The sequence below is a fragment of the Amphiura filiformis genome, chromosome 5 (assembly GCF_039555335.1).
Source record: "Amphiura filiformis chromosome 5, Afil_fr2py, whole genome shotgun sequence".
Classification (NCBI taxonomy): domain Eukaryota; kingdom Metazoa; phylum Echinodermata; class Ophiuroidea; order Amphilepidida; family Amphiuridae; genus Amphiura; species Amphiura filiformis.
The window spans coordinates 20,804,464-20,816,820 of NC_092632.1; the positions used below are offsets into that span (position 1 = coordinate 20,804,464).

The window sequence follows — 12,357 nt, forward strand, 5'->3', positions numbered from 1 at the left end:
TGGGGTGGGGGGGGGGGGTGTATCTTCAATACGAAAGATCACAATTTTCAAATGATGGACGGCTTTTCCTCCCAGCTACATTAGATTTATAGAGTGTACTTCGAGAACTGATAAATATAAAAAAATATCAATGTTTAATAATTGGCATAACATTTGGACATTGACTCGTATTCGAAATGCAATTTGGTGTGTCTGATGTGCTCTCAGGTCCCACAAAAATACTGTGCAAACGTTGCTATCCGATTGCAGGTCTATAATAAAGAAGGCATGATTGCAGGGTATTAATGAATTCCGCACTTACAAATAAATTCGCATTAAAATAAAACCACTCAGTAATTATAAAGTTGCTTCATAAATTAATAACACCGTAAATAAATTAAAAGTAAGAAAACGATTTATCCATTTGTCTAGACCTAGCCCAATACTGTATGTCACTTCCATGATGACACATCATCTGATCATTTAGGCTTGCGTGTGGACAAATTTAATTTAAATTATTTTCAGTTATTTTGTCACCAAATATTCTCAGAAAGATGTACTATAAGCGTATGCAACAACAATTTGAAACGGGACTTTACAACTTTGAGAACAACCTTTTCCCAAAGTTGAGTTTTACGTATCTTACACTGGAACATAGAAACATTGAAACATGATCAACTACGGCACGAGATCAAATGAATGATGCTTCGTCGTAATTTTTAATACAGGGAAAGGAAGAACATCGTATCGCACACCAGCACAATTTAACACGAAATTACAATGAACCATAACATGCATAGGCAGATAAACTAGAGAAAAAACTCCGGACATACCTGCCTGTGCGGGGACTTGAACCACAGACCTTCCGCTTGTCGGGCGGACGCTCTAACCACTAAGCACTGGAATTAAGTAACGTTGTTTTGAACTGCACTGTGTTAATCTGAATTGTATGTTCCATTATGTCATGGTAAGTTGAGTACTGATACTATCACATAAGATTTGTACAACTAACGTTTAACATAAATATAATTCAGCTGATTAACATAGAAGATTGAATGGAAATAATACAAAATATATTATCTAATAATATACATGTGCTATAGTCACCTGACCTGTAGTTATATCCATATTCGTGCATATTGATATGAAAATAGTCTTTTTTATAACATTATGTTAAGATAGTGTACTATAATTCATTTTTTGCTGGTATGAATTTTAAATATATTCCGTTGAGGGATCTCAAGACAACTCTTGACTGAGTCCACTGAGGTGGGTTTTCTGGATCGGAAATAATTTCAAAACGTCGTACTGTCATCGCCACTACTACTTTTATTTCGTTCATCGCAAAGTTCTGACCGATGCAATTCCTGAAGAAAAGCAAACAAACACATTATGTTTAAAGAGTGAAAATAAATATGGAAATAGCTAACATTAAACCTAGTGACTACGAAGGGGTTAAGGTTTTGGCATAAAAAAAAACCGCTTGCGTTTACAGCTAAACGATTTAAGGGGGTACTACACCCCTCGATAAATTTGTGTCTATTTTTTGCATTTTTCTCAAAAACTAATAACACAGTGGTAACAAAATTTAAGTATATTATAGGGGCAAGGAATCCAATTACTACACTGGAATTTCAGTGACCCAAGACAAGCGGTTCGTTATTTATGATAAGAAAAGAGGTACCGCTAGGTTGTACCTCACTTGCTATCATATATACTGAACCGCTTGTCTTGAGTCACTGAAATTTCAGTGTAGTAATTGGATTCCTTGCCCCAATAATATACATAAATGTTACCGGTGTGTTATTATTTTTTGAGAAAAATGCAAAAATAGTCACAAATTACCACAGGTGTAGTACCGTAGATTCATCTTTTGTACTCATTAGCACTACAAACCTTACCCGACACATGATAACATATTTGGCTCGTGGGCTTGTTGATTTTATATTTCTATTCATCAACAAATGACCAGGGTTCCATGATTTTCGTTTTTGCTCTTTTAACTTGGTTGAAGTAGTCATTTTCTTTCATATTCGTAGAACTTTTAGCCTAAAATCAACTTGAATCAAGTCATGAAGCTAGTATCCTTACCGAGGTCCTGCAGAGAATGGTATGAACGCATGAGAATGCCTCTTTGCATTGTTTTCGGGTGTAAATCGATATGGATCAAACACTTCCGGGTCGTTCCAATACAGGTGATGATGGTGGACAGATATAACCGAGACTCCAACGCTTGTACCTGAGAAATGGTGTAAAAATGATTTTGAAAACATCTTTAAGGTGCGTGATTTTTATTTAAATACATTATCAAATTCGGCTGAAACACACTTTGGCAAACGAGCAGTTAAATATGCGCCTTACAAAGACAAATAAGAATTTTGACCGGTTTGAAAGTCATCAAATTGCATTATAACACTGCTCTAATCTTCAAGTCATGATGGATGAAGGTTGATGAAGGCTAAAGACAATTGTTTTCCAAATATTTCGAGTCAAATTTAGCCCTAGATTACACGGATGTAAATATAAATCTACAAATGAATGCGATTTTCTATAGATATACCTTTGGGAAGCACTACTCCATCAGGTAAGGTGACATCATTACCAAGTGTCCTTCCATAGACGGGTACTGGAGGATGAAAACGGAGACTTTCCTTGATAAACATGGTCAGGAATGGCAACTGGTTCCGGTCATCCCTATCGGAGTAAAGATAGAAAAAACAGAAACAAAATTAAAATATCAAAACAAACAATTGGAACGGTCCTAAGTGCTTGATTTAGTTTTCGCTTTGGTATTTGAAATTTATTCGTGAATGAAAATTTCACCAAACCTGCAAAACTTTGTGCAAGTGGATTGAACAATAAATAAATCCCAAAATTAATACTGTTTAATCTAATTTAATTTAATCTACTGACAATTTCCATTTTTTAATCTACCTGCCTACTTCAAACGAAATGATGAAAAGATAAAATTGAAAGGTAGTGACAGAATGGTTGACAGCTGTATGAGTAAAGCTTACCTATCTTACTGCAAATGCATCAGTGGCCTACCGTGAGTTGCAAAGGATCACATGGACTGGTATTGACTTGAAATTGTGGGTGTGGGGGTGTGTGGGTGTGTGGGGGGGTGTAGGTTGTGTGTGTGGGGAGGGGAGTTGGATTGTTGCGACATGTCTGTCGCTGTAGTATTAAAATGAAAATTGTATGTTTTATATTAAACTTAAAGTTTACCGTGGAGTTATATTTTATACTTAACCAGTCAAGTTCCTCTTTGTTCCTCGTCATGAATAGATCGTTGACTTCATCGCGACATTTCTTTTGGAATTGTGGAAATCTGGCCAGATTATATAAACACCAAGAGATTGCACTAGCTGTTGTGTCATGACCCGCAAACATGAAATTATCGACCTCCTCGCGTATCTCCAGGTCTTCCAATGCATCGCCATCTTCATCCTATCAGATTTATAAATACAATCAAACTTTTCCTTGTTAATCCGATAATGCTTTTAAGATATAAGACTCAGAACGCCAGTGAATCGATGGCTACTGCTATACGAAGCTCACTCAGTCATTTATTAAATGAGGATCGAATTTGGTGTTGAAATGAGCAAAATTATGAGTTACACCTTTACACTGTAAATTTAATTTTCTCAGCTAAATGAAAAGCAATAAATTTATTCAGTAAATGTCAGGAAAAAACTGTTTAGTACTGTATTTTTTTTCAAACCCTTGTGTTAAACTTAGGTATGAAATTTAGGCTTCTAAGTGTTTATTCGTCATCAAACATTCCATAGAAGTTAAACATTACTGGAAATAGAAAGGCAATAGATTAAATAAGGAATAGATGTTGCATCAAATATTCTACATCTACTAAAAATCTGAGCGGCCCATGTTTATGGTGCGTTGATATAAATCTTAGACATAGATAACACTAGAGTATTTTCCGGCGCGATATATGAAACTTTCTCTTTGGATCTCTTTTCGTACTTTAAAAACTGAAATGTTGTTTGCCGAAACAAATCACTCAAGACGGCATTAAACCCTTTTCCAAAAACATCCCAAAACATAAATTAGTGTAGTGGTCTTCTCACTCGCTTCTCACCGGGGTTCAATTCCCTGCGGTGCCACATGTGAGTTTGGTTGCCGATTCATACTCGTCCTTTTTCTCCGGGTGCTCCGGTTTTCCTCCTGCATCTAAAATCGGACCTCTTCACATATCCCTGTCCCGTTATATCCAGATGGCATCCCTTGAATTTAGTAGCCTCTGAGCACTATTGGGCTTAGCCTGGCTTCGGCCGAATGTTATATAAATAAAAAATTACAGAGACATATTACATACCCGCGCTTGGAGGAGCACGTCTAAAAAATCTAAATATTTTCTCTTTCTTCTCATGTTTTCGCCGTCATGTTCATCTCCATGTTCGTTATTCTCAGTCAATTTACCCAATCTGGACAGCTCTTCCTTTTATTGTTGTTTCCGCCATTGTATGAACTCTCTGACAATGCTTATAAAACCTTCGACCATTGGGTGTAAAACGGTAAATGGCATCATAGTGGTATGGAAGAAAAACTGCTCGCTCTGCAAATAATTCCGACATTGCATACACCGACTCTATATAAGGATTAGAACTATTTTTAAAGAAAATGGAACAAATGAAAGGTATGTTAAATTTGAATTTGAATCAATAAACCAATCAATTTACTGTTATATCTCGTTATATTTTTATGGTGTCATGTAGGAGTTCAGAGTTTTTTTAGGTTTTTTTTAAAAAAAGGGCTGTATACGTTACTGCCAACACATATACTAATACAGTAAACCCCATAAAAATGGATACCAACATTTTGCGAATATGAAAATTAAATGGATTTGATTTTAATTTGAGGAATGTTGTAATATCAAAGTATAAACTATTATTAATGTTTACTTACTCATTCGATTGGCAATTACTTTCATAACTAAAGGCACATTTTAATAACGTATCCAATGTCATAAGACTGGCATATTTGAAAATGTCGATGAACTCTCCATTAGTAGCCGCTAACCTATCCTGCAATCGTCAAAAACACAAAATACATTTATAATTAACAAAATACATAATAAATGACAAAAGTCCAAATATTGGATAGGGAGGCCGTACACATCAAGGCAAACCCAACCATCATCTCTGAACAAAGACGGAAGGTGCTACAAGTTACCCAAGTTATTACGTCACACTTCAAGAGTGCGCGATCGGATCATTCCGCTGACGAAGGCTCTAGTAGCAACAACTGAAAATTACGGAGGTAAATATTTTTGTATTGAGATCAAGAGTTAAAATCTTTCTATAAATGGATTACCAATACTTTCATGCTAATTAATAACATTATGTCAGAATATCAATATTTTGCAGTAAGTTTAAAAAATATGTTTTTGAATGTTATGAAAACGTTTTATACCCTTCAAAACCCTTTATATAAAGGCTATTGCGAGTATTAAAGCTATTGCGAGTATTAATGTCGAAACTTTTGTGTTTTTTTAGTATATTCCATTATTACAAACTGGTTAAAATCCATGTTCGTCTATTATGTGTTTCTTTACTTATCCAAATAAAGTTAGCACCAAATAGAGGGCTTCGATGATTTTTTTTCTGACTGGAGAAACGGGAGGGGGAAATGGTCAAGTTTATTGGGGGGGGGGGATTATCCCTCCGTTCCAACAAAATCGACTTTACAGGTAAAAAGTCTTACCAAGAAAACTTTGCTCGATTTGACGGATAACTTGACGTATGGCCTGAGAATGTCAAAATGAAAAGCTGGTGTCAGTAAACGCCTGTGTCTCTTCCATTTTCTTCCACTACTTAGCAGCAAGCCATCACCTAACCAAGGCTTCACGAATTTGTAGAAAATATTGCCTTTTATATCTGAAGAGGAAGAGGAAGCGGTATTCGTATTTGTTAATAACAGCATATTTATCCAAAAATTTAAATGATTCATAAAAATCAATACAGTATAATGACAAAAAAGCAAAGCTAAGCCAATAAACAAAGTAGACATTAACAAAAGAACATTAGAAAAACATAACAATTTTTTTTTTTTTTTTTTTCGACAGTCTAAATTGGTCTCGATTCAGAAAGTTCATGGCATTGATTGACAAAACCAGATACAATGGAAATCACATATTCATTCAAGAAAATGTCCTCTATTAGAACATTGCGATGCGCTTCTTCCTTTTGGTCTGTTTCGACCGACAATTAACCTTAGTTGTTCTGTGTGCACTTGTCCCGGTAATCTCTTTTTCGCAGCCACATAATGTGAAAAACGGACAGTATTTAGTTGTATTTTGATAAAATTCTTCAACCCCGGTGTTAAACCATCCAAATGTAATCATTAGCCTAACTAAAATGCTAAATACCAAATACCTGCGTTAGCAATCATCACCTTGACGTACTCTGGGTTCAACGGAGTGATAATACATTCAAAAGGGCCGAGCCAAAGATACCTTGTATTAACACATGCCTGGGAACGCTGAAGAAGATCGTCGATTATATCCTTGTCATCACGGGGAATCTGAAATTAATGAGACGTTTTCAAATGAAAAGGGACATGCAGAGATACTCCGTACAAAATTTTACACTTAATTTACTGCTCCATGCAGGTAATGGTCGATTAGCAACATGTTATTATGATGACAGAGTGGCTCTGTGAGATTTCAAGAAACCTACGCCTAATTTCATGAATATTGGAATTAATCAGAGGATGTGCCCTAAATTGTGAAAGGGGGGAGGGGGAGGAGAAGCAATTTATGACAGGTCAAATGAGGTGACATGGAGATTTTTAGCAAGTCGAAGGGGTAGATTTAAAAAATAGTTTTGATGAGGTTTGTTTTGGCAGGTTGAGACGGGGGAAGCAATATATGGCCGAGATGGGGAGGTGTTTTTTGACCATGCGGAGGGGGAAGCATTTTTGACAGGCCATTTTGAAATCCCCCCAGATAAGTATTGCACAGCCCCTTAGCATCTAAAATCATTGGTTAAGCGACTCCTCTACTCGACTTCCATGGACAGAAAAATGAGAAATCATCTGCTATATATCATTCCATGATTTCACTTATAAAATAATGGGCGCGTGAGTTTAAGGGGGTACTACACCCCTGCCTAATTTGGTGCCTATTTTTGCATTTTTCTCAAAAATTATAGAGCATTGGTGACAAGTAAGATATGTATATTATAGGGGCAAGGACTACAACTACTGCACTGTAAATTTTATTCCAGCACAGACAATAGCTGTGGAGTTACAGTCAAAAATGAGGGAAAACCAATATTTGATCAATAAATCAATAACTACTTGCCTTGAGTTGCTGAATTTTCAGTGCAGTACTTGTAGTCCTTGCCCCTATAATATATATATCTTACTTGCGAAAATGCAAAAATAGGCACAAAATTGGCCAGGGGTGTAGTACCCCCTTAATGTAATATAATCGATATCCCGAAATCTTTATGCGTAACGAATTGAGTGGCTATAGGATTATGGGAAACCACGTAAACTTTCCTGTTAATTTCTTTTGATTTGTAAATTTAGATACATGACAAAAACACCTTCATCGACTTTCGGGCGTAAAATGTTGAAGTAGCTGCCAATTTTATAATAAATGATAAAATGTGATTTTTTTAGTGATGGTGAAAGTAAATGTGAATGAATATCAAACACCTTTCTGTGATAAAAAATAATATCATATAGCAGTGTAGATAGTGATAGCAATGGGTGTTTAAAAGTATATTATCTTTGATTTGTAACAATACATTGTTTAATAAAAATCAGGTGGTCCCCGGTTTTGAACGACGCCACAAAATTAGAAGCCCGGCTCTAACCACTGGGCTACGGTGTAATGCGATAGATCGTACTGCGAAAGTACAGTATTTAATATTATGAATGGATGTTGTCGTTCGGAAAGAATAAAAGAATTGCGAAAAAAACTTAATTTTTTTTAGCAGTTCATTGAGCTTTAGTGAGTTTCAGTCGGGTTAGTGTTTAACAGAATAAATAACATCCGTAACAGAATAAGTAACATTATCAGAACAAATAATGTCATGATTAGAGGAGGATTTCGTGATCCTAGCATCCTCTTTTAGTTTTCTTTTTATGACATTTTTCAGTACATATCCACAAAAAAAGCCTATTCCCAAAATTTCAGTTGATTCCGATTTTGCGTTTGCGAGTTATGATTATGTGTATTACACTGCTCCATAGACAATGTGTTGTAATTTCGTTCTGGTGCACCAGAACGAAATTCAAATTTCACGATATCTTAGCTGAACGAATTAATCTGCAAGAGATATTTTGTACATAAACATTATGTAGCCAGAGGTTTCCAGCGATATAAAAATCTCAACTTTTTTTTTTTTTTTTTGGGGGATGAGGCTGTAGATCACGAAATGCCCCTTTAAATGAGTTTAAGTATTAACTTGGGACAGTAAATAACATTTTCATATCTAGGCCTAGATCTATTTCGTACCCAGCGAAAAAATATCATGGATCAAAAGAGCTTTAATGTTGCGTGTAATTTTTTGAAGTCTCGCGGAGTAGCCTATCTTTTAAATCATTTTGGTCACAGCTACCGTGTATTTATTAAATATAACAATACTGACCTCTCTGATATTTCCAAACAAGATGTGCGGCTCCTTGTAAGCGCAATTTTCAATTTCCTCAGTAAGCTTTAGATATCGCCAACGTTTTTTAATGTTTGAGAACAAAACAGCAAAAAGCTTTACTAATGTTAAGACAACGAAAGATGTTACAATCAGAGCAAAGCCTTGTCGGTCTCCAGCCATGTTTGTATTATAGTTCGACTTTCACAGCTCACTGACGGGTACAGTTCAGTACATGTAGGACTCAATCACTAAACCGGGGACTATATTAAAACAAGCTGATGGATGTGCAGAGGCTGCGTGACGGGCAAAAAAAAGTAAAACGGTGCCAACTTTGACCAGGACTATGACCATGAGCAGGCGCATGTACGATCCTGAATATAACTTAAAGTTATTCGTGAGCCACAGTGTCGATCGTGAGCGTAGACGTTTTCTTCATATATGACCGATGTTTTCTGATAAGCTTAACGAATAGCCAGTAACAATGAACCACGCAGACCGTACATGTACGTATTTAAGGAGCTTTGACCAGTTCGGTAAACCATAATCAGCGTTGACCCCGCTGGGCCTTGACCCTACATGTAAACAGTTTGCCGTAGAGTACTTCAAGGGCGCATCGCACTAAATCATTAGACAATTCTGCCTGAACAGAATATTGGTCACGTCTCACCGCTTTTTAAATTTTTTTAAAAAACTTTTAAAGCTCTAAATTGCGTTTAATAAAGGCCTTGGAAGTTTTTTCTTCTTTTCAAAGGTCAACGTTTCCAAAGAAGTATAGTATAGATGTTGACGCAAGCTTTCGTGCGAGAAACATAAAAACATACTCGCCAGTCGTGGCCTTTTTATGAGATTTGATACGGCGCTGAAGTGTATGGCTGTCCCAAAATCAGTTCCAGACTCGGTTACCAGACGCAAATTTGTATGTTGTTACAAGGATTTCAAACTAATGTTATAATCAAGTGACCCACATAGAGGAATACGACATCTATCGTGAGCCAATCTGCATTCTGTTGCCTTCAAAAGCCGACGATCAGGTAAGAATTCTAAAAGCAGCGTGACTATTATATTCGCGTTAATTTCATTATAAGCTTAAAACGCGTTGAAAACGCCAAATTGCAGTCACAAAATATATAATATTAGTAAATCACCAAAGCAAATGGTAACGTAGGTATGTGGAAAAGAACTGCAATAACCATAACAAACTATGTGCCCAAAGAGTTGTCGTTGGCATGTCGCTTTTTTGAAATATCACCAAAAATATCAAATTTTGGAAAAACGCCCCAAAATTGAAAACAAACACGAACCTTCCAAAATAAATAGATATTCGCACTCGGCGGCCCATCAGTGACTACCTGCCGCTGTGATTTGGGGGGTAACTCGTTGCTTCCCCTCTCCAGATACCTGTACTTCAAGTTCGCCCATACCCCACGCCTTAAAGGAAGTCTCCGGTAATCGGTAGTCACGACATTATGTCTTACATGTTAGAAAAATAATTTCCAAGCACGAATCACACAGCTGTTTGATAGCATGTAAAACTACGTCATTTTTAAGAAAAGGTGAACACCCGGGTGAACACTAGATTAGATAGCGCTATTTACCTTAAATCGTGTTTTCATCTTTACAAGGGGTAAACACTCACCATAATGGCAATAAAACACCAAAAGAGTAACAACAAGCAACACGACATTTTCAAAAAACTTTATAATCATGAAATGTTAGGAACAACTTATATTATTGGCTAAATTAAATTAAAATATATGTAAATAGCGCCCTCAATTTGCACACAAATACACAGTTTATAAATATAATATTAGTGAGATAGCTGTTGGTATTGTCTAGGTTTAGAATTAAACTTCCTCTTGCTCTTCCTTTCCGCACTCACAAAGTGTGCTTTGGGTGAGGCCCCATCTATGCACACTGACCATGAAGCGACCCATTCCTGTTCGCAGACGGTTGAGTTTCACCCATGCATGGCGTGGCAAATCCGAGCCAGGGCTGGATTTTGACGTATATAGGATATAGCTCTTCAGGGGCGAAGATGACGATCCCGGGATGACGATTGCCATCTCTGCTGCCATTCATTGCTAGTCCGGTGAGCAGATGTCTCCTGTTGTGCCTGATGGATCAAAGCATGTGCCTCCGATGTAAAAGGGTGCCGCGACTTCAGTCGAGATATCTGGAAGTCTTTATTGACCACTTCATGTAGAAGATGGCCTGGGTTCAAAGCACGCCGAGTCAAGGCCATGGTCTGTGACTTCCTCCTCAGATCGCCAGTACTGGCAGCTGTTCTACTGGGGTAAGTGGGGTTTGACGAAGGCAACCAATTATTGTGCGGAGAGAGTTGTTCAAGCTCGTGTCCAAACCTACTCCAAACAGGTGCGCGGGGGCGTAAACCAAAGACATGGTTGCAGTGTGTAAGGTGGAAACGCTGGCTCCCCAAACTGTTCCGTCGAGGCGGCGAACAAGGGCTCCCCGTGCTGTGACTTTGGGGAGGGAGAGAGAGCTAGAGAAGGAGGGAAAGAAAGAATGAATTTGTGTTTCATTACGCTTGTGTTAAATAAGAAACTGACAAAGCTAACCGTTAACTTTAATAATTTAGCCAATATTATTTAATAAAAGATTAAAGCAAGGATTACTCAACCAGCGATTTGGTAGCCCAAGAGCATTGGGTGTTCTGGTAAAGTTAAATATCATTTATACTTCTGGGGTCAAAGAAACACGTTAGTTAGGCCTATGTCAAACTAGGTACCGCTTTGAAAAACAAAACAAAAACAAAACAAATAATAAACATCACTCACGTGATGAAAGATCCTTGACATCGTACTTGGGTCAAGTGTTATGCCTGGGAATTCTTCACAATCTTCTTACGATATCCCAGGGAAATCGATTCACAATGCTACTAGTAGGTATGTCACAGTGGCTGCACAATAATTATGTCATACTGTGCACGCATATATAACAGTGAATCAAAAAGCGCGCGGTTCAAAGTTGGCCAATTTTTGAAAACATACATGTCAAAAAACGATTTCCTCGTTATGTTTCATTGATCACAATAATTTGTCTTTTTAATATACGGTAGGTGAAACATTTCCTAAATCACTATCAACTCCGCCGAAATTAAACACTGCCTAGTTTAAGAGTTAAGACCTGTTTTATGAATTTTTTTAGATCGTCCATAAATCAATAAATATAGGTCTCTCGAAATAGAGGACCTAGTACCACCGGTCTGAAATACCAGTGTTTGTTATCATGTATTTTTTTTCCTTGGACAATGAGTGAAACACTTCCCTATACCAATTGAAAACTCGGTGCACTTAGGCAATTAACTGCAGTTTCTTTATTCAACATCACAGCAGGTTCATATTTGACAAAATCATGCTGTATGAATAAAACATAAATAAAACATTGAAAAAAGTAAAATTACATATGCCTAATTATCATAAGAATGGCATAAATATATAATTAGATGTAATTAGCTAATTTGCATAATTAATGACTTTTTGTGTATTTTTTGTTACCAAATGAAAGAACTTTGGTACTTATGTGTGCAAAAAAAAACCGCATCCTCATATCATGTACGGTTCTCTGTTGGCATTATTTTTGCATATTAATTAGCTGGACTTAGTCATTTTTTAAGCTTTTATTTGTCTGCAGATTGGTCAAAATGGCTAAAATTGTATATTTGGTGGATTTATTACATTTATTCGAGGAGAGATTTTTTAATCTTGTTTTCTTTAACGAAGTCCGGAAAGATATG

General features: G+C 36.7%; 1 protein-coding gene across 1 annotated transcript; it reads right to left on the bottom strand.

Annotated features, from left to right (window-relative positions):
• Positions 1-1,001: 1,001 nt before the first annotated feature.
• On the bottom strand, positions 1,002-8,783 carry LOC140152789 (cytochrome P450 4F4-like). Its single transcript, XM_072175283.1, is given in 10 exon segments — positions 1,002-1,346; positions 2,071-2,218; positions 2,540-2,673; positions 3,233-3,429; positions 4,316-4,430; positions 4,432-4,605; positions 4,906-5,024; positions 5,704-5,876; positions 6,375-6,522; positions 8,601-8,783. Coding segments are annotated over 10 exon segments (1,572 nt in total). The 3' UTR covers positions 1,002-1,165.
• Between the last annotated feature and the right edge of the window lie 3,574 nt (positions 8,784-12,357).